The 22,043-nt window shown below is 63.2% G+C and overlaps 2 gene segments (V, D, J or C); both read left to right on the plus strand.

The window, feature by feature from the left end:
* Positions 1–1,094: 1,094 nt before the first annotated feature.
* On the plus strand, positions 1,095–11,044 carry LOC112406388 (Ig mu chain C region membrane-bound form-like). The segment is given in 8 exon segments: positions 1,095–1,349; positions 2,338–2,458; positions 6,641–6,958; positions 7,032–7,367; positions 7,630–7,947; positions 8,110–8,442; positions 10,578–10,693; positions 10,778–11,044. Coding segments are annotated over 8 exon segments (1,806 nt in total).
* On the plus strand, positions 10,802–21,248 carry LOC112406389 (immunoglobulin heavy constant delta-like). The segment is given in 8 exon segments: positions 10,802–10,871; positions 12,831–13,271; positions 13,439–13,522; positions 15,050–15,115; positions 15,406–15,729; positions 15,918–16,250; positions 20,602–20,744; positions 20,971–21,248. Coding segments are annotated over 8 exon segments (1,470 nt in total).
* Positions 21,249–22,043: the final 795 nt, after the last annotated feature.

Below are 22,043 nucleotides of genomic sequence, written 5' to 3' on the forward strand. Positions count from 1 at the left end.
CCATGGGATGCTATAGCAGGAGCCCAGCCTGGGCATGAGCACAGCCAGCCACGTGGCCTGCAGGCTCCAGACCCACCACTGCTGCCCTGACCCAAGTTCTGCACACCATTGCCAGGAAGGGGGGCCAGGGCAGACTTTCTCTGAAGGGCTCAAAAAGCTCTGCCGAAGCCAGATCCTGCCACACCTGGGGGCCAAGAGGACATGCCAGCCCCCAAGGGCAGAGCTGCACTCTCAACAGGGTACACGATATTGCAGACTGGCTGATCCTCTGCTGTGCTGAAGAGACAGGGCCCAGGCTGGGTGGGGCCTGAGACACGGGGCTGGAGGAGAGGGGCTGGCAGGGCACGGTGGGCACCTCCCCTCCCCCAGGCAAAAAACCAGATGGCTGGAAGGCCAGAGCAGACATTTCCTGGAGGGCCTGGGACAGCCCCACCCCCCATTTCCTTAAAGGGAGATCAGAGGCCCTGGAGCAGAGGGAGAGACTCTCAAAAAGGCTCCCCATCCTTCAGCCTCTTTGCTGAGTACACAGGCCACCTTTAAATCAGGCTACATCCAACCACCTGCTATTCTCCTCCAGGCACAGGGCCCAGCCTCTGGGTCTTGGGGTCAGCTGGACTCACATACACACACACACACACACACACACACACACACACACACACACACACAGACTTCCCCACATGCTATCCACTGACGCCTCCCGCAGCAAGCCTCCAGGGCATCATCACCCCATCCCAGTCCCCAGCCATGTCTGTGCCCTTCTGTCCACCCCTGGCAGTGGTCCATGGGCGAGCATGCCCACCACACTTACACCTGGCCTCTGGGCACCTGTGAGCATCTCCCCTCCGTGAGGGCCCACACTTGGCACACCTGTGGGTCCTGGCACCCCAGCCCCAGGTTCGACGCTGTTGAATGCAGGCCTCCTCTTCCCCTCCCCTGGGACCCCCCAGGGTTCACGCAGGTCTGGGAGGGGGAATCCACTCCTTTAGACCATCGTGCCGCTCCCCTCGCACCCTCCCTCCAGCCAGGGCCATCAAAAGAGCTGAGACCCTCCCCGAGAACCAGCAGCCGGGGGACATGGCAGGGATCCGGCCATGTGGGCACACAGTGCTCCAGCATCAGCACAGCCCCAGCCCCCCTGGAGCCCCGTTACCACAGAGGGCAGCGAAAGTCCTCACAGTGCTAACAAGGGGGCTGCTGCCAGCGCCACAGCTGCGACCAGAGAGACCCTGACAGACCCCCCAGGGCACGCCAGCAGGAGCCAGCCACCTTGCGGTCAGCAACGGCCCAGGACCCCGCCCACTGCCATGGCAGGGCTTTCTCCACCTGAGAACATAGGTCCAGTGCAGGTGGGCGCGAGACAGCCTTGAATATGCTCTCATTTCTAAAAGAAAAAGGAAACCACGCAGGCAGCCTTCAACACTTGAAGGATTATTAGCAAAGCGGCAAATAATCTGTAACCAGCCTAGGAATGATTGTGTGGGGACTGGTGGGCAGGGGTCTCCCGTGGGCCCTGTGGCTGACCTGCCCCAGATCCACCTCGCCCGCTGCCCGCCCTCGGGGCTCTGGCCGAGCCAGGAACCACAGGGCTAGCTAGGGCCACAGTGACTGACGACTTTACAAAACCCCTGGGCAGAGAGGCCCCAGGGCAGCTGGGTCCTCGCCCTGAGGGCTCACAGTTGGGTGCACAAGGGGGGCGGGTAGGGAGCCTGAAGAAGGAGTGTCACATGCGCCATCCGGGAAGGTGAAGGGACTTTCCAGGAGGGCACGAGATGGGACGCATTCCAGGCAAGGGACTGGGTCCCCAAGGCCTGGGGAAGGGGTACTGGGTTGAGGGGAGCCCAGCTGGGAATCGAGGAGGGCTGGGCAGCCCTGAGCCTCCAAGCAGCAGGCTGCACAGAAGGCCAAAGGGAAAACATGACCTCGTGGGAGCCAAGCAAGTCAGGGGTCTGGAGGACGTCCAGTCCCAGACCACGGGGTTCTGGTAGGAGGGCGCTTGCAGGGGCAGGGGCTGGGCAGTCTCTTCAAGCAGGGAGCAGACCTTCCAGCTCCTGGGGGCTCCCTGGGGAGCCTGGGTGCAGGTCTCTGGGCCCCCCAGCACGGGGCCAGCTCACCGTGTCTATATGCTAACTTTGACCTCTGGGGCCAGGGGACCCTGGTCACCGTCTCCTTGGGTGAGGGTCCCCCACGGCTGCTCCGCCTGAGCCGTGGGCCAGGTCCCTGCGGCCTGTGGCTGTGCCACCACTGCCAGCGGTGCCATTCGGGACCAGGCCTGGGAGCTGGCAGAGCCCCTGGAGGTGAGCCAGCTGAGAGCTGGGCTGAGAGGCCCTGGGACAGGGGTGGCTGGGAGGGAGGAGCCCTGAGCAGAGCTTCCCCAGGGCCGGGGCCTGTGTGCGTCAGGGCAACCAGGACCGCTTCAGCGCTTGGGGCCAGGGCACCCAGGCCACCGTCTCCTCGGGTGAGATGGCTCTCTGCCTCCTCTGTCCTGGGCCGGGGGAAGACCTCCAGAGAGGGGGGAGGAGGCCGGGGGGAGGCTGCTCCTGAGGCCATCTGCCTGCCCGTCCTGCGGAAATGGGACCTCTGCTGGTGGAACACAGTCTGGGCCGAGCGGGTTCTGCACCCGGGGCCGCAGGGACCTGGGGGTAAGGCTTCAGGTGGGACCAGGAGGCTGCCAGGGGCTTGGGTTTTTGTACACCTCCCAACGGGGCCCATGGCATTGTGACCACCAAATACCTGGGGCCAGGGAGTCCTGGTCACCGTCTCCTCAGGTGAGTCCTCACTAGCCCTCCTGCCTCACTTTCTCTGAGACTTTTTTGCTACATCCGGAGGGAAAACGAGGCTGTCTGGGTCTCAGGTCCAGAGGGCCTGGGGCAGCCTGGGGGGCTCGGAAAGAGGGCCGAGGGGGCCCAGGCTCACCCCAGCAGGGAGCAGAGGTTCCAGACACCCTCTCTGGATGGGCTCTGCAGCCAGAGCTTTCCCTGGGGGTCTCAGCCACCCGGGGGCTCTGGGCTCCCAAGGTCCCCAGCCCTGCCGGCCACAGTAGGTGTTATGCGAGGTGGCCTGGCGGTCTTGGCCGGCCACCAGTTATTGCTCGGGGTCCCGGCATAGTTGTCACAGTGTGACAACTGGTATGACGCCTGGGGCCAGGGGCTCCTGGTCACCGTCTCCTCAGGTGAGTCCTCACCGCCTCCACACTTCCACCACACTTGGGGAGACCCGAGGTGTCAGGGTCTCAATGTCAGAGGCGCGGGGCACTTTGGAGGACCGGAAAGGGAGCCAGGGAGAGGGTCCCCATAAAAGGGGCCCAGAGATGGACCTCCCTGCCCCAGGGACGCCGCAGTGTGGGGACAGCCAAGGCAGCTCCTTCGGCTGATCTGGCCATTTGATGCGAGCATCACCACATCACCAGGGGCTTCCGTCAGCTTTCTAGGGCAGGCGGCTGGCTGTTTGACGTTGGTTGGACTTCTGAGTTTGAGTTAAGGATTCATGATTCATGGTCAGGCAGCCTCGGCGGGCAGTGGTCTGGCTTCTGGGCACCAGGCTGGGATGTGGGGTCTCCGGGTCAGCCTGGAGGGGGCAGGGCCATCAGAGGGTTCCGGGGCCCTCCGGATAAGTGACTCGGACCGTCGGCTCCCCGGGCACCATGGGGCCGTGCCGGGCCCCCGAGGTTTTTGTGAGGTGAAGCTGGAGATCCCACCACAGTGATTACTACGGTATAGACGCCTGGGGCCAAGGGATCTATGTCACCGTCTCCTCAGGTAAGAATGGCCCCTCCAGGGCTTTTATTTTCTGCTCCTGTCTCTGGGGTTTCTGGGCATCGCCGTCTGTGTCCGCCGGGGGACTGGGCAGACCGGCCAGGAGGGGACCAGGACCAGGCGCCCTAGGGATTTCAGAGCCTCTGGATTTTCTGATGTCTTTCAAAAATCGGAATACTGCCAGCATTCAAGAGGCGGCTGCAGGTGGGAAGGGCCACCTGTGGGGGAGTCCCAGGACCCCCTCGGCGGCAGGACAGTTTGGTCTATGGCAAGAGATAATTTGGCTGCTACAATCATTGAGTCAGTTGAGGACTGTGCCTTGATGATTGTGTTTCTAAAACCACAGGAATGCCACATGTGGAAGGCATAGTGAAATATCCCCTTCAGATATGAGGTGTGCTCTGTGCTAGATTGTACTTCAAATTCTTCATTTGTTAGGGTTAGAATTGTCTGGGTGAGGATGGACGTGTAGTGTCCCGATCTTGGTGAAAGCGGTGTGCCCCAGCCCCCCGAAAGGAAGAGCCTGGGGAGGTTACAGGTACCGGGCTTTGTGGGGACACTTGCTAAGAGAAAGATACATGTTCATCATGAGAGGCACGCTTATGAAATACTAAAAGACAGGATATGCTTCAAGGGGGTCCTGATGATTAGGAAAATTGTGACTTTAGAATGTGAGAGGCTTTTAATGTATTTTAAATTTTATCATTCAATTAACAACTGTGAATCCTGTCTTTGGGGAGTTGATAGGGGTGCAAGTTTGGCCGAGAAGTAGTAACTCAGTACTGTTGGCCCCCTGCCCTGTTTCAAGGCTGAGCTTTGGCAACAATAAATTCGGCTTATTTTTTTAATTAATTGGTGGTGCTGAGTTAGTCAAGATGGCGCATGTGGGGCTGGCCCCCTGCAGCAGGTGGCAGGAAGCAGATCAGCCGAGAGTCTATTTTAGGAAGCAAGAAAACACAGTTGGTAAATTTATAGCTCATGGCCACCAAGGTGTGGTTTGGTGAGGGTGTTGCTCGGCCCACAAAACTGAAAATGTTCCACTGAACGCAACAACACCTGGAAAATTTGCATTTCTAAAATAAGGCAAAGATGTTGACAGAAACTAGAAGGTTCCCCTTTTCACTATTTGGATCTATTTCAGTTTTAGCTTATCAACTGCTCGTTTATATTCATTTTCAAAGTAAATATTCAAGAAAGTAAATAGTCTTAGGTGCATTTTATCAGTGCATTCGTATAATGTTCTAATGGGGTGTTCCTTCAAGGTAATTAATCCCAAACCGTCCTCCGAAGGGCTGAGCTGGGCCGAGCTGAGCTGAGCTGGGCTGAGCTGGGCTGAGCTGGGTTGAGCTGTGCTGAGCTGGGCCGATCTGGGCTGAGCTGGATGGGCTGAGCCGGGCTGATCTAGGCTGAACTGGATGAGCTGAGCTGGACTGAAATGGGTTGAGCTGGGTTGATCTGCACTGCACTGGGCTGAAAGGGGCTGAACTGGGCTAAGCTGAGCTGGGCTGGGCTGAGCTGGGCTGAGCTGAGCTGGGCTGAGCTGGGCTGAGCTGGGCTGAGCTGAGCTGGGCTGTGCTAGGCTGTGCTGGGCTGAGCTGAGCTGGGCTGAGCTGAGCTGAGCTGGGCTGAGCTGGGCTGGGCTGGGCTGAGCGGGGCTGGGCTGAGCTGGGCTGTGCTAGGCTGTGCTGGGCTGAGCTGAGCTGGGCTGAGCTGAGCTGTGCTGGGCTGAGCTGGGCTGAGCTGAGCTGCGCTGGGCTGGGCTGAGCTGAGCTGGGCTGAGCTGAGCTGTGCTGGGCTGAGCTGGGCTGAGCTGAGCTGCGCTGGGCTGGGCTGAGCTGAGCTGGGCTGAGCTGAGCTGTGCTGGGCTGAGCTGGGCTGAGCTGAGCTGAGCTGGGCTGAGCTGGGCTGAGCTGAGGTGGATTGGACTGAGCTGAGCCTGGTTTAACGGGTGTGAGTGAGGCTGAGCTCGACTGAGCTGGGCTGAGCTGGGCTGAAATGGGCTGAGCTGGTCTGGACTGGGCTGAGCTGGTCTGGGCTGAGCTGAGCTGGGCTGAGCTGGGCTGAGCTGGGATGGGCTGGGCTGAGCTGGGATGGGCTGGATGGGCCGAGCTGGGCTGAGCTGGGCTGAGCTGGGCTGGGCTGAGCTGGGCTGAGCTGGGATGGGCTGGATGGGCTGAGCTGGGCTGAGCTGGGATGTGCTGGGCTGAGCTGGGCTGGGCTGAGCTGGGCTGGGCTGGGCTGGGCTGAGCTGGGCTGGGCTGAGCTGGGCTGAGCTGGGCTGGGCTGGTCTGGGCTGAGCTGAGCTGGGCTGAGCTGGGCTGAGCTGGGCTGGGCTGAGCTGGGCTGAGCTGGGATGGGCTGGATGGGCTGAGCTGGGCTGAGCTGGGATGTGCTGGGCTGAGCTGGGCTGGGCTGACCTGGGCTGGGCTGAGCTGGGCTGAGCTGGGCTGGGCTGGTCTGGGCTGAGCTGAGCTGGGCTGCGCTGGGCTGGGCTAACCAAGGGGGACTGAGAAGGGTCCCGCAGAAGTGGACTGGCTGGGCTGGCTCGACTTGGACGAGCTGCTTTGGGAGGGTTTAACCTCAGCTGAGCCCTGGGAGTCACGCTGGGCCGTCCTGGCTGCTCTGGGCCGACCTCAGTGACCTGCTTGTGCTGAGGGTCGGTGGAGCTGAGTCTGCATCATCCTCACCGATGACCTTCAGACCCTCCCTCCAACCCCAGACCCCGAGGCTGGGCCCAGTGTGGCTGAGCCAGGGGCAGTGAGGCCGCGCCGGCTCCACTGTCCCAGAGGGAAGTCGGGGCCGCCCGGACCCCCGACCTACCGGCAGGGCACGAGAGACACTTCTCACGCCCCCTTTCTCTTTTGTCCTCTCTCTCGGGTCCTCAGGGAGCCCGTCTGCCCCGACTCTCTTCCCTCTGGTCTCCTGCGCGAACCCCCTGTCTGATGAGAACCCGTTGGCCCTGGGCTGCCTGGCCCGGGACTTCTTGCCCAGCTCCATCAGCTTCTCCTGGAGCTACAGTAACAGCACAGACATCAGCAGCCTGAACATCCACAGCTTCCCGGCCGTCCTGCGGGAGGGCAAGTACGTGGCCTCCTCCCAGGTGCTCCTGCCTTTCTCAAGCATCCCCCAGGGCTCCGAAGAGCACCTGCTGTGCAGAGTCAAGCACCCCAATGGCGACCCGTCCATGCAAGTGCCTTTCCCAGGTGAGCCGGGCTCCTCCCGCAGCCGGGGGCGGGGTCAGGCCAGGCGCAGCTGATGCCTTGTCCTTCTCTGCAGAAGTGCTGAAACCTAAGGCACCCAACGTGGGCATCTTCGTGCCCCCCCGAGACGCTTTCTCCGGCAACCCCCAGCGCACGTCCAGGCTCATCTGCCAGGCCACAGACTTCAGCCCCAAGCAAATCTCCTTTTCCTGGTTTCGTGACGGAAAGCGGGTGGTGTCTGGCATCAGCCAAGGCCCAGTGGAGACTGTAAAGTCCTCGTCCGTGACCTTCAGGACCTACAGCATGCTGACAATCACGGAGAGCCAGTGGCTCAGCCAGAGCGTGTTCACCTGTGAGGTGGAACACAAAACGGGGACCTTCCAGAAGAACGTGTCCTCTGTGTGCAGCACCCGTGAGTGCAGCCCCCGGGCTGGGTGGGGACCCTCACACAGGCCTGCATACACCGCTCCCGACGTGCCAGCAGCGTCCTGAGCCTTGGCTTCCCAGAGCGGCCCAGGGCAGGGAGGGGCTGTGTGCGGGGCAGCTGGGGGCCCACCGTCCCCCTGCAGCGGGACCCTGGGCTCACGAGGGATGCAGCCAACTCGGCGCCTGCTCTTTGGGCTGCACTGTTCCTCTGCCTGATCTCACTCCAACCAACTCTCTTCCACCTCCAGTCCCGACCTCCCACATCAGGATCTTCACCATCCCCCCATCCTTCGCTGACATCTTCCTCACCAAGTCAGCCAAGCTTTCCTGCCTGGTCACAGACCTGACCACCTATGAGAGCCTGAGCATCTCCTGGACCCGCCAGAATGGCGAGGCCCTGCAGACCCACACCAACGTCTCCGAGAGCCACGCCAATGGCACATTCAGCGCCATGGGTGAGGCCTCTGTCTGCGTAGAGGAATGGGAGTCTGGAGAAAGGTTCACGTGCACGGTGACCCACACAGACCTGCCCTCGCCACTGAAGCGCGACATCTCCAGGCCCACAGGTGAGCCTGCGCTGGCCTCCTTCCCTCCGCCCCGGGCTCTCCCACGGTTTCTGGGGTCTGAGGACAACGAGGCGGGACCAGGAGAGCCCCTGCGCTCCCCGCCGTCCAGGATGGATCCCTCTCGCCCACAACCCGATCTCACCACCGTGTCTCCCCCCACAGAGGTCGCCAAGCACATGCCGTCCGTGTACGTGCTGCCACCAACGCGGGAACAGCTGAGCCTGCGGGAGTCCGCCTCCGTCACCTGCCTGGTGAAGGGCTTCTCGCCCGCGGACGTGTTCGTGCAGTGGCTGCAGAAGGGGCAGCCCATGTCCTCCGACAAGTACGTGACCAGTGCCCCGGCGCCCGAGCCCCAGGCCCCCGGCCTCTACTTCGTGTACAGCATCCTGACGGTGAGCGAAGAGGACTGGAACAGCGGGGAGACCTACACCTGCGTCGTGGGCCACGAGGCCCTGCCCCACATGGTGACCGAGAGGACCGTGGACAAGTCCACCGGTAAACCCACCCTGTACAACGTGTCACTGGTCATGTCCGACACGGCCAGCACCTGCTACTGACCACCCGGCCGCCCGCGCAGGCCGGGACCAGAGCCCCTGGGTGGCCGTCGCTGTGTGTGTGCCTGCGTGTGTGCTAACTAACCGTGTCAGTGGGTGAGATGTCGCCTTTTATAAAAATTAGAAATAAAAAGATCCGTTCAAAAGACGCTGGTTGTGAGTGAGCAGTGCTCTCCCCGCGGGGGCCATGGCTGTGCTGCCCCCGCCCAGCAGACCGCCCTCGGCCCCGCCTCCACACAGGCTTCCGACCCCCCCTGGAAGCCCTGGTGCCCCTTGCGGAATGCTCACCGCAAGCCAAGCCTATACTCACTGCTCCTCTAGCTGCTTCTACAGCCACACCGGGGGCACACGGGTGTGCAACACATGCACACGCATGCACACACACAGCCACATGCAGAGACACACGTGCATGTGGGCACGCACACAGAGAGACACGTGTGTGCGTGCACACGCACAGGCAGGCACACACATGGACAGAGACATGGATGCATGTGACACAGACACATAGGTGATGGACATGGGCACACACACACATGCACACGTGGACACAGAGACACACAGGTACACAGGTACACACACACTCACACATGCACGCACATAGGCACGTGCACATGGGCGCTCACACAGACACACCTGCATGCTCGTGGACAAGTCGTGGGCATGCAGACACACGCTGAGACAGGCACACACAGACACATGGACACACACACACCGATGTACCCATGCTCGTGCACACTCACGAACCACGGCACACGCACAGGCTTGCACACACGGACACAGATGCCGACCCTCGCACAGCCATCACCACTCGGTGCCTTTTGGCAGACGCGCCCGCCCCCTCCGGCGGTGTTCCCCTGCACCACTCTGGCTGCCGGGCGTCGCGCCCAAGCTCTGCTTGTCCTTCTGTCTCAGCTTGGGGATGTGCCCACGGGCTGGCCCATCCTGGACTCCTGCCATGGCCACCGTCCCCAGCCCCAGGGTAGCGGGCTCCGAGGCCCACCATGGCCCGGCCAGCTGCAGTTCCTCAGGATGGCGTGGGCCCATGCCCCGGAGGGGTGCCTCTCCCGGTCCAGGCCCTTGTGAGGGCGGCAGCGCCCCCATCCCCTCCCCCTGTGAAGAGGCAGCGAGAGGCTGTCCCAGGAGGGGCCTCCTTGGAGTAGGAAGCTGCAGGGGCCCTGTCTGTAAACACTGGCCTGGAAATGGTGGGCACAGAGCCAGGTAGGCAGGGAGGGAAGCGGGGGCTGAGCAGGTCTCCTGGGTCCAGCACACCACCGCCCCTCCAGGCTGCCTCCCGACCCTCCCGGGCTCCTGGCCCTTTAGGGGCCTGAGCCCCAGATGACCCCAGGGTCTCTCAGTGCGGGGGCTGCAGACCCCACAGAATGTCCTCCGCCTGTCGTCCTAATGTCTCCCTCCCTGGGGGCTCAGGGTCTGTCTGGCCCCTTGGCCCCCCAGCCTTGAGTGCTGGTGGGGCAGACAAGCCAGCCAGCGCCCCACACGGCCTCCCCCGTGTGCCATTGGCCCCAAGAAGGAGAGGGAGGGAGGCTGGAAGGACAGGCCCCTCGGCACAGACAGCCATCTGCCCCCGGGGCTGGTCCTCACTGGCCACGGGGCCCACCCCAAACCACAGGGGACAGGAGGCCCACCCCCTGCCTCTCAGCCCCAAGTGGCCCTACGACCTCCAGGGGAGTCCAGGACACCAGGGGCCACTCCACTGGCCCTGGCACAGGCCGCACCCCGTGCGTACTGTGCTGCTCGGTCTTGCTCTCTGCCACCCCAGGTCTCCTGGGACAAGGTGCTTGGGGTCGCCTCTCTGCTCAGCTTGGGCCACACCCTGCACCTGCCCGCCCGGATCGGGTGGTCAGTGGCCTGCCGTGCCTGCCCGAGACCCCGCCTGGCAAGCCCGGGAGCTCCCAGCCCCACAGCAGGGCTGGCGCGGGAGTGCACGTGCCCTCCCGCCCGCCGGCCTGCTTCTGCCGTGCCCCCAGCGCTCCCGGTGGCCGCATGGTCGAGGGGCAGACAGGGTGGGCCCTGCGGGCGCCACGGCCAAGCTGACCCACTGTGCCGTGTCTCCTGCAGAGGGCGAAGTGAGCGCCGAGGAAGAAGGCTTCGAGAACCTCAACACCATGGCCTCCACCTTCATCGTCCTCTTCCTCCTGGGCCTCTTCTACAGCACCACGGTCACCCTGTTCAAGGTGGGCTGCCTGGCCGTGAAGAGCGGGTGGCACACGACCCCCGGGGACCCCCACCCCCACTCACGTGGTCTCTGTCGCCTGCAGGTGAAGTGACGGCCAGCCAAGGACATGGGGGACCAGAGACGGAACGAGAGGGGAGCCGCCTTGGGGCCAGGGGGTCTGTGTGGCTTGTCCACTTGTACTGAAATCTTCCCCGTGTCCCTCTCCAGCTTCGAGCTCTAAGAAACCAGCTTCTCCCGATGTGGCCAAATGCCGTGGCCAAGCATGGAGCCCACAGCCGTGGGCTCCGCCCGGCCCTGCTTTGCAATGTCTCGCTTGTGGCCTTGAAATAAATGTGTACATTTTATCTTGTGATACTGCTTCCTTGTGAAGGGTTTTTCTCAAGCCACACTCCTGTGTGCTGTGTATCTCGAGAGCTGACCCCAATTCCAAAGGACTCTTTGGAAAGGGCCGTGCGTCTCCTCCCAGGCCCATAGGGGACGTGCCAGGCTGGGTCTCAGGGCTGGTCCAGAGGAAGAAAGACAGCTGAGCTGGAGAGGACCCCCGGCCTGGTCTCCCAGCGCAGCCTGAGCTGGGACCCCTGTGTGCGTCAGCGGGGACGCCGCTACGAGCCCCGCATGAGGCCTTGTCACTCTGTCTCTGTTCCTAGCAAGCCCAACCACAGGAGGGCTTGTCCGACCTTGGGAGTGCCTGGTGTGTGCGGGTGGGACTCAGGAGGGGCACCCGGCACGTGTGCAGCCGCTGTGTGCCCTGCAGGAGCGCGGGCCCTCACCCACTGCCCAGCAGACAGTGATGGAGCTTGGAAGCGGGCACAGAGGTCTCGGGTGAAACAGCCGGGAGAGACGCAGAGGAAAGGCCCAGAAAGGGGGACAGCTGGCAGGAGGTAGGGAAGCCAGGGATTAGCGCTCGGAGACGGGAGCTGAGCCAGGCGATGCAGAGAAGTCCGGGCCAGCTGTTGCAGCAGGCAGTGGGATAGGAGAGGAGGCACAGGGACCAGAGGAGGTGGCCCAGGTGAGGGTGGTCTGGGAGCCATCTCCCTTGGGAGGCAATTTCAGGGTGCTGGGGGCCCACAGGGGTGGCAGGGGCTTGAAGAGGCGACTGCCTAAGAGAGCTGGCAGTGGACACGGGTCCCCAGAGAAACCCTTCCCCTGGCAGTGGGCTCCCGGTGCATATTTCTGATTAAACGGTGCCCTTTGCAGCCCACACTGTCAGGCTGTGGGACATTCAACGAGGGGTCCCACAGAGCACAGCCACCCCCAGTGGGAATGGGGGGATTCTTATGCAGGCCACGGGGCTGACAGCTCAGGACAGCACCTGTAGGAGTGTCTGAGGGCTGTCACAACAAAGAACCACAGGCCAGGCTTAAACAACACAAGTTCATTCTCTCACAGCCTAGAGGCTGGAAGTAAGATCAAGGTGCCGGCACGGCTGGTCCTTCCGAGGCTGTGAGAGGATCCGTTCAGTGCTCCTGGGGTTGCCAGCTCCTATTTCCTATTTGAACTATTTGGATCTATTTCAGTTTTAGCTTATCAACTGCTCGTTTATATTCATTTTCAAAGTAAATATTCAAGAAAGTAAATAGTCTTAGGTGCATTTTATCAGTGCATTCGTATAATGTTCTAATGGGGTGTTCCTTCAAGGTAATTAATCCCAAACCGTCCTCCGATGCCCCGAAGCACTGTTTATGCTGAGGTGGTCTGAACTGGACTGAACTGGGCTGAGCTGAGCTGAGCTGGGCTGAGCTGGGATGGGCTGGGCTGAGCTGGGCTGAGCTGGGCTGAGCCGGGCTGGGCTGAGCCGGGCTGAGCTGGGCTGAGCTGGGCTGAGCTGGTCTGGGCCGAGCTGAGCTGGGCTGCGCTGGGCTGGGCTAACCAAGGGGGACTGAGAAGGGTCCCGCAGAAGTGGACTGGCTGGGCTGGCTCGACTTGGACGAGCTGCTTTGGGAGGGTTTAACCTCAGCTGAGCCCTGGGAGTCACGCTGGGCCGTCCTGGCTGCTCTGGGCCGACCTCAGTGACCTGCTTGTGCTGAGGGTCGGTGGAGCTGAGTCTGCATCATCCTCACCGATGACCTTCAGACCCTCCCTCCAACCCCAGACCCCGAGGCTGGGCCCAGTGTGGCTGAGCCAGGGGCAGTGAGGCCGCGCCGGCTCCACTGTCCCAGAGGGAAGCCGGGGCCGCCCGGACCCCCGACCTACCGGCAGGGCACGAGAGACACTTCTCACGCCCCCTTTCTCTTTTGTCCTCTCTCTCGGGTCCTCAGGGAGCCCGTCTGCCCCGACTCTCTTCCCTCTGGTCTCCTGCGCGAACCCCCTGTCTGATGAGAACCCGTTGGCCCTGGGCTGCCTGGCCCGGGACTTCTTGCCCAGCTCCATCAGCTTCTCCTGGAGCTACAGTAACAGCACAGACATCAGCAGCCTGAACATCCACAGCTTCCCGGCCGTCCTGCGGGAGGGCAAGTACGTGGCCTCCTCCCAGGTGCTCCTGCCTTTCTCAAGCATCCCCCAGGGCTCCGAAGAGCACCTGCTGTGCAGAGTCAAGCACCCCAACGGCGACCCGTCCGTGCCAGTGCCTGTCCGAGGTGAGCCGGGCTCCTCCCGCGGCCGGGGGCAGGGTCAGGCCAGGCGCGTCCCCACTACATCACCCTGCTCGCCCCCCACCCCCTGCCCTTCCTGTTCACCTTGCGACCCCTCCCCCGGTACACACTGCACTCTGACCCTCACCTGCTCACTGCTTCCCTGACTTCAGCATCGAAGCAGACTCCAAACCGCTTGGTGTCCTCTGTGGCGTCCCAGTCAAAGGACTTCACCCTAACCACTCCAAGGATCGCAGGTCAGCAGCCCCCGCTCACGCACACCCCCACCTGCCTGCCCGGCCTCCAGCTGCCTCCCTCTGGCAGCCCTCCATGACTTCTCCCATGAGTCCTTAAGTCACAGCCTGAGCCAGGAAGTCGGTACTGACCTGAGGGGCACCTACTGCAGAGGCCACCTCAGGTCCCCGTGTGGCCATCAGCCCCTCATGAATGTGGTCAGGTCACAACGTGAGGGGCACTGTGAGAGGGAGAGTCCACAGGCCAGCTCCAGGCTCACCTGGCCCAGCAGACCCGCTGACCGTGAGCTCGCTGTGGAGCCTCACGCGGGCACACGTTCCCAAGGCAGCCAGGAGTATGGAACTGAGCCCCGAGACCCTCACAGAAGCAGGGTGCCACCCACAGGGCCGGGGAGCCGTGGCAGCCGGCGAAAGCTGACCTCACCCCCAGTTCCACCTGGCTCCAGGCTCTCTGAGTGCTGGGGGCCTGGCTGGGGCCCAGGGTCACACCTCACCCTGTCTGCCACCCTGGGAAGCGTGGCCTCGCTCTGAGAAGGGCAGAAACCACTGGAGCTGTGCTGGTCACACAGAGAATGGCAGCCCCCTCGCCGGCCCTCTGGAGTGCTAGTGAAGCTCCAAGCAGAGGACAGCAGCCGCGACCCGCTGTGGCATCTCCGTGGGGGCCCTGCCCAGCTCATTGGTCAAGACGCTCACACCCCAGGGCAGAATCTGCTCGCGCCGTGCGTGTCTCCCAGGCTCGGGGTGGCCTGCTTGGGCACACAGGGCGTGGGGAATCAGGAGATAGTTCAGTCCTCCAGATGAGAAGGTCACCGCGGCAGGGCTGTGCACATCCACAACCCTCCCAGCGTGTGTCAGCACTCAGCCCCAGCCGTGACTCCTGCAGCCGGACCACCCACCTGGCAGCCTCGGCAGGTAGAGGGCGGAGCTTCAAGAGGACAGGCTGGGCCCTCCTGTTCTGGGGCCGGACTGCCCTCCCATGGAAGATGACCCACCTGGGGCCTAAGGTGTGCTGACCGCACGAGCCAAGCCCTCCGAAAAGGGAGGGCCCCCTGACCCAGACGCTGCCCGGCTCTCGCACGGCCCACAGGCCAGATGCGGCCCAAAGCCTGATCTCTACAGCCTAGGACTGGCCTTTCCAGTTCTAGAGGGATGGACCAGGAGGAGGAGGGCAAGAGGACAGACAGAAACCCCGTGCAGCTGTAAAGCCTAAAGATATTTGCTCTCTGGCCCTTGACAGAAAAGTTGGCTGACCCCTGGGCTGTCGCAATTTATGGCCCAATAACTTACTGGTCACCATCACCCTAAACTGTCGAGGTGGCTGTCTTGGGGACGGTCCTTGAGCACTGAGCACAGGTACTCATGACCAGCAGCAGACAGCCAGGGTCCCACCAGAGCCTGGAGGTGTACTCAGGGAGGGCTGATGGAGACGACCCCCAGAGGGCGGGAAGGGGGCCGGCAGTGCGGGCAGGCCACAGCGCCAGCCGTCTGTGGAGCTGGGAGGAGACCCTGACTCACCCCATTCCCGCACAGTGCTGTCCACCAGTCGCACCCAGACAGAAGCCCGGATGCCAGAAAATCCAAAGGACCCCTGCAGAGGTCAGTCCCTGGGGCAACCAAGTGTGGGGGGGGAGAAGGGTGGAGAACTTTCAGCGGCCGAGAGAGCCTGCCTGCAAGTGAGACCCCAGCCCGGCTGTGGGCAACGGGAGGTCACCGGCCCACTGCCCTTCTGAAAGCAGCAAGGGCCGGTGGCTCTGGGGAGAGGGCAGGCCTGGGGCTGGGCGGTGACTAAAGACACCAGGAGCCGCTGGCCACCCCTCGACCCCGCTCGCATCCACTGCGCCAGGGACCACCACGCACCCTCGCCAACCTGTCCCTGTCCCCTGCAGAGTGCCGGAACCACACCCAGCCCCCCAGGGTCTACCTGCTGCGCCCTCCCCTGCAGGGCCTGTGGCTCCAGGCTCAGGCCAACTTCACCTGCCTGGCGGTGGGAGGCGACCTGCAGGCGGCCCGCTTGTCCTGGGAGGTGGCTGGGCAGCCCCAGAGCGGGCACACGGAGGAGGAGCCCAAAGAGCACACCAACGGGTCCTGGAGCCAGAGCAGCCACCTGGCCCTGTCCAGGGCCTTGTGGGTCAATGGGACGCCCGTCACCTGCACGCTGAGTGGCCCTGGCCTGCAGTCCCCGGTGACTCTGGTGGCACAGAAAGAACACGGTGAGGGCAGCTCCCAGGCCGGGGAGACAGGGCAGCCGCAGGCCCCCTGCGCCCCACACCACAGCCGGCAGCGCCCCTGGCCACCTCCTTCCACCAGGGGACCCCGGGGGGTGGGGCCCATCGTCCCCTGGCCGCCTGGCTTCTCCCGATGCCCCCGGCCCAAAGCGTGACCAGGCTTCTCGCTACAGAGGCCTTGGCGCCCAGCAAGCCTGCCGTCCGCGTCCTGACGGCGCCCAGTCCACTGCCCGCTGCCGAGGCAGCCACCTGGCTCCTGTGCGAGGTGTCCCACTTCTCACCGCTGGGCGTCCTCCTCGCCTGGCTGGAGGGGCAGCGCGAGGTGGACCCTTCTTGGTCCGCCACGGCGCGCCCCGCAGCCCAGCCTGGGAACTCCTCGTTCCGCACCTGGAGCGTCCTGCGCGTCCCCGCCTTCCCGGGCCGTGTGGCTGCCACCTACACCTGTGTGGTCAGGCACGAGGCCTCCCGGACGCTGCTCAGCGCCAGCTGGAACCTGGACACTGGTGGTGAGTCACGCGGGCTGGGGGCTTCCATCCGAGCCGGTGGCAGACGCTGGGCCAGGGGTGGAGGGGCAGCCCCGGAGGAGCCGGGCAGCGGGGACCAGGCTGCTGCACGTCTGGAGTGCACGCCTCCCTGCCCTGGGGGCTCTGGGTGCCCTGGAAGCTGCCCCATCGGTCCCGGGCCCGTGTCCACACACCATGTGCTGGCCCACGAAGGGTGGGAGGTGGGCCCCCCCACCCCAGTCCCTGAGGAGCAGCCATCTCCCTCCAAGGTGCACCCGCCTCTGGGTGCAGAGCAGGGCCTCCCCTGGGCTGGGTGTGAGGGTGATCACCCCAGACAGCGGCCCCCCTGGGGGCATCCAAGCCTCCCTAGCCCCCAAGACCTCCGCCCATCCGGGAGCACGGTCAGCACCTGGGAAGCCAGATATGCCCGGAAGCGGGGGCTGGGTTAGGGCACCCAAGGGAGTCAGACCGGCACACACCCACGGCAGGCCCTGACCACACGCCACTCAGAGGAGAAGAGTGGACAGACAGCGCCAGAGAAGAGGCTGTGGTGGGGGCCCAGGGCTCACGCTCCCCTCTGGGGCATCCTGCCAGGCCCCCACTGCCGCCCCGTCAGAGGGCAGCACCCAGACCGGCGCCCCCTCCCTACCCAGCCCAGCCCCATGGGACAGTGGTGGGCACCCTGGGCCGGGCAGGCAGCAGCACACACAGCCCAGCTGGAGCTGTAGCAGGGGGCCCAGGCCCCAGGCCACCCGACGGGAGCCAGGCAGAGGAAGGTGTCGGCAGCTGGGGGGCCCGAGTCGGCAAGGCGAGGGGGACAGGAAGGCTCCTGCTCTACTGGGGTCGGGACCTTGCCTACGGCCCTGGCCCTCACCATGGGCACCCCTCGGAGTGGAGGAGACGCCCGGACAGCAGCCCTCACACAGACGGGCCTGGCAGCAGTGCCCCCGCTGGCCCTGCAGGGTCCCCCGGAGAGCGGCTGCACCCCCGGCCCGCCTACCTGTGCCCCAGCAGGTGTCCTCCTGAAGTGCCCGCCTGGGGCACAGCCCGATTCACAGCACTGCCCCTCCCCATCCAGGCGCCGTCTGTGCTGGGCCACCTGTCACGGCTCACGCCCCTCGGGCCTGTCTGCTCCTGGGTCACTGAAATGGCCTCCTGCCCCTGCCCCTCTCTCTTCCCCTGGGCAGACGGGCCCCCAGGCACAGCGCAGGCTCTCCGTGGTCTCGTGTCCCAGGAGACCCTGGACTGGCCACCTTCAGAGCCTTGACCCACACCTCCCACAGGGGCCAGAAATATGTCCACCCGCCAGGGCCACACACTCTGGAGACAGGGTGGGTGGCAGAGGCGGCAGGAGGCCTGGCCAGTCCGCAGGGCCCCCTGGAAGTGAGGGGAAGAAAGGCCTCGTCCAGGAGGCCGCAGCCCGCACCATCCCACCCCGGGTCCGAGACGGCAGGCAGCTGGGCCTTCCCTGCCCCGACCCCTCCTCCCGACCAGTGGAGGGCAGCCAGGACGGCTTCCTGCTTAAGGCAGCCTCGGCCGCCTCTCCTCAGCCTCTGCACAGCTTGGATTGCAGCCTCTCTCTTCGCTGGGCCAGCTGCATGCCCCCCGAGTTGTGGCTTGCTGCCTCGACGGGTCCTGCTGCTTTCCTCCAAGGACCTCCAGGGTCCCCCCGGTCCTCCATCCGTAGGCCACGCCATGCCCCTACGCTCTAGGGTCAGCCCACCTCCGTCCGCCTCTCCCCAAAGGAGGGGAGGCTTGCAGCGTGCTCAGCATAGGCCAGCACCTGTGGTCCTCGTTATTGTTACAAAACGGCAGCTGGAACGCTGCCTCCCACGGGGCGCCTCGCCTCTCCCTCCTGGCCTGCTCTGCGGCCCCAGCACTCCTCAGCCATGCGTCCCATCCGCCAAAGTGAAGCCAAGGGACCTCGGCCCTCTGCCACCCTCGCAGCCAGGCAGCCCCCCAACTCCTGAATACCTCGAGTCCTCACGCCTCTCTCTGTTGACCCCACCCCAGACCTCCGCGCTCCCTGCTGGTCTCGCTGCCAGCGTCGCCCCCTCCGCAGCCCATCCTTCACTCAGCAGCCAAGGTGACCTTTAAACATCCATCGAGGTTCTGCTTCCACTTAGGATGTAGAAGCTAGTGAGATGGTCACTCATGCGGTAACAGGACAACATCGAATAGACAGTAAAAATCAGGTTTATTTAAAGCCTCTGAAGAGCTGAGGACTCAGTGTCCAACTGACCTAGATCCCTAGGCCAGAAGAGGCTGTTGGCCACTTTATCCTCATCCCAGACAGGTGGACAGAGAGGCCTGGGCATCCATGAGAGGAGAGGGACGCGAGGGAATCTGCCGAGATGTAGCGTCTGTGTGGGCTGGCCTGGGGAGTGGGAATACAGATGAGCCCCAGACAAATCCCCCCCACCCGCTGATCCCCCCACCCAGGACTTCTGCTGAGTGAGCAGTGTCTGGGAGCAGAGCAAGGCAAGAGATCTCCAGCCTTGGACGAGGCTTAGATCCCAAAGCCCCACTGGAGGGACCTGACCCCACCCAAACATTCAGACCCAGGAGCCAACGATCCTGCTACCCAGCCCAGCTCAACTCCTGGTGAAAACAATGAGCCCCTCATCCTCCCTTCCCAACAGAGGAGAGTGTGTGCCCGCTTCGTGGAAAATACACATGTATCATCTACTTCAGGCTCACTGTCTGTCTGCGCACAATGTCTAACATGCAATCAAAGTCTCCGAGGCATGCAAATGAGCGAAAACCCTCACCCGTAATCAAGATTTTAAACTAGCAAATAGAACTAGACCCACAGGTGACCCAGATGTGGGAACTGAAAGCAATGCCAATCATGTCACCCCTCGGCTTAAGCTCTTTTCATGGCTTCTTTTGCCCTAAGGAAAACTTCCAGATCCTGTCCCTGTCAGGACAGGACAGAAACCCTGTCCCAGGGTTTCTCAGACTGTGCCCCATGGGCTGCCCGCTGACACATTCCTGCCCCGCTCCAGAGGGGTGAATGGGCATGACCTCTCTCACCTGCAATTCTTCCCAACGCTGCTTCCCCCACCCTAAATCTTTCCCACCTTCCCATCCCGCCAACTTCTGCTTATTCACACGAGCTCTCTTGTGTAACTGAGAAGACATTCCTGACCCCAGGGCTGGGTCATGGGGCATCTGGTACACCTGGCCTTTAACTGGATGGAGCAGGTCCATGGGAACCTGTCGTCATGTTTACCCATCTCACTGACCCCCGGCCTGCTCACCCCTGCGTTCCATGTGTGTAGAACAGGCTCCTTCAAGTTTTCTGTGGCAAAGGGCTGCTGCCTTTTAAATTTTTTCCAATGAATCATGGACCAATACCTTTGCAGAATACAATATGAACTAATTACTAGAAATCTGAGACAAACAGAAACCCAAATGTGCTGATTTTTTATTATTAGATTCAACAGACTGCTATAAAAATTTCCAATGTACACAATTTCCGTACCTATTTCCTGTGCCCTGTGACCAGTGGTTCCCGGCCAGTACCACGTACAGACCCCACTTCCGGTAACTCTGGTCAAGCACGAGGAAGACCCTCAATAAACATTCATGGAATGAACGACTAGGAAAGTCCAGGGCATGAGACAGGTCCCAGGACCCAGTACTTCCTACCTGCCCCCGGGCTCTCCCTCCGGACTTTGGGGCGCTTTCTGCACAAGTGTGTTGACCTGGGCTTGGACGCTAGCAAGTCCCTCTCATCCTGCCTTGCACGCCAACCACTCCAACTCCAGCAGGAATGACTTTTTGATATTCAAACTTGGCCTTCACATGCCCTTGCTTAAAGCCCTTTGTTCTCAGGATTAAAGTCACCAGCAGGGCCCGACCCCAGCCCCACTCTGGCCTCCTTTCCCGCCGCTTGGCCCCAGGTCCCCACTGCAGGCACACGGAGCTCCCGTCCGCTTTTCCGGGACAGGCTCTCTTGAGACAGGGCACTCGTCACGCTGTTCCTCCTGCTTGGACGCTGTTCCCAGCTCTCTCTGCCTGGCTGGCACCATCTTATCTTTCACCCTGTCACAGAGCTGCCACTTCTGAGGGAGGCTCTCGCGGTCCAGCCTGGCCGGGCCGGGCCCCCTGTGTCCACATCAGTGTCAGTGCTCCCCACTCCCTGCGCCCAGTCACGCTGGCATGAACTGAGCTGTGAGCCAGTTTGGTTCCAGACCGTCGGCCCCACCAGGCACAGTGACCCGGCGGGCTCTGAGGAGCGCCAGCGGCCAGCGCGGCCCAGCAGGGAGCAGGCCGTTTGCATGTGCGCGTTGGGGTCCCACCGTGTGCCGGCACTGGCGCGGTCTCAGAGGCACTGGCGCTTCCCCAGGTCTGACCACCCTGCCCCCGCGGAGCCAGGACGAGAGCGGTGACGACTACTCCGAGCTGGAGGACACGGGCCGCCTGTGGCTCACCTTCGTGGCCCTCTTCCTTGTCACTCTGCTCTACAGCGGCTTCGTCACCTTCATCAAGGTAGGGTGGCCCAGGCAGCCGGCGCCCTGTGAGCAGGGAGCCCGGCAGGGCGGCTCCCCTCCCTCCACCCACAGCCCTAGCATAGGACAGGCATTTGGACCTGCGCTCATGGGGGTCAGGGAGGTGGGGTCCCTGACTCAGCTGGGCGGGGGGGCCCTGACCTGGGGGCCTGCACCCTGTCCTCTGGGACCCCGCCGCCTTCCTGACCCTGGGGCTCTTGCTACAGGTGAAGTAGTCCCAGAGAGCTGGTGCCGGCACTGCAGCGGGGGAAGCTTGGCCTCCACGCCGCCCACTGCTGCCAGAGGGCAGGACTCCACCCTGTGCACAGAGGCCTCCAGCCCCACCCCTGACCCCACTCACCCTCCTCTGCCCACGGCAGAGCCCAGCCCCCGACACAGAGAGGAGGGCATCACGGTACAGGGAGGTGGGTGGCTCCCCCAGCTGGCCCTGAGCCAGCGGTCCTGACTGTGGCCCCCTTACCTTCCCGCCCACCGTCCGGCCCCATAAACAGCTTTGGCTCATGTCACCTGCCTCCTGTTTCTGTGTCCCAGCCTTTCGGGTCTCCCCAGGTCAGAGAACCCAGAAGGCTGAGGGCAAACATCCGAGGACGGGGGTCGGAAGGGTCAGGGCATGCATCGGGGAGCTGCCACGACAAGGAAGCTGGGAGAGCTCCCTGCACCAAAGGCCCTGCTGCCCACACCAGACATGTGCCCGTCCACACAGGCAGGCACACGTGCACACATGCATGTGCACATGCAGGCACTCCTCACACACATGAGCATGTGTGCGCCTACACATGCAGTGCACACGTGGGTCCGCACCCTGCAAGCACACGCACGTGTGCAAACACATGCAAAGGCAAGGGCGTCTGCACGCGGGCACACTGTGCGGGTCTGCAGCCACGCACACACACGGGTTCACACAGGCACACGTGTGCTCATGCAGCGCACACACGCACACGCACAGGAGACAGCACTGAGTGGGGTGGCGGGAGCAGCTGGGCGCACAGAGCCGCCTTCACCATCTGCACGGCTCGGGCAGCCCCCGAGCCCTCCACACATCCACCCCTCCGTCAGACGCGGCGACAGCACCCCTCACGCAGGTCGGGCTGGGGAGTAGACAAAGTGATGCCTCACAGGGCTTGGAGAAGACGCTGGTCCTGGCCAGCACCTGGTCACTCCCCACCACTGCCCGGAGTCCCCACGGCAGGCGAGTGAGTGGACCTGGCCCCGATCAACTGCAGGCTTTCTCGCCCCGCCAGGAAGGGCGGCCAGCGTGGCGGACACCTGCCCGGGTGCC

Source organism: Neophocaena asiaeorientalis, unplaced genomic scaffold, assembly GCF_003031525.2.
Source record: "Neophocaena asiaeorientalis asiaeorientalis breed wild unplaced genomic scaffold, Neophocaena_asiaeorientalis_V1.1 scaffold969, whole genome shotgun sequence".
Lineage (NCBI taxonomy): Eukaryota > Metazoa > Chordata > Mammalia > Artiodactyla > Phocoenidae > Neophocaena > Neophocaena asiaeorientalis.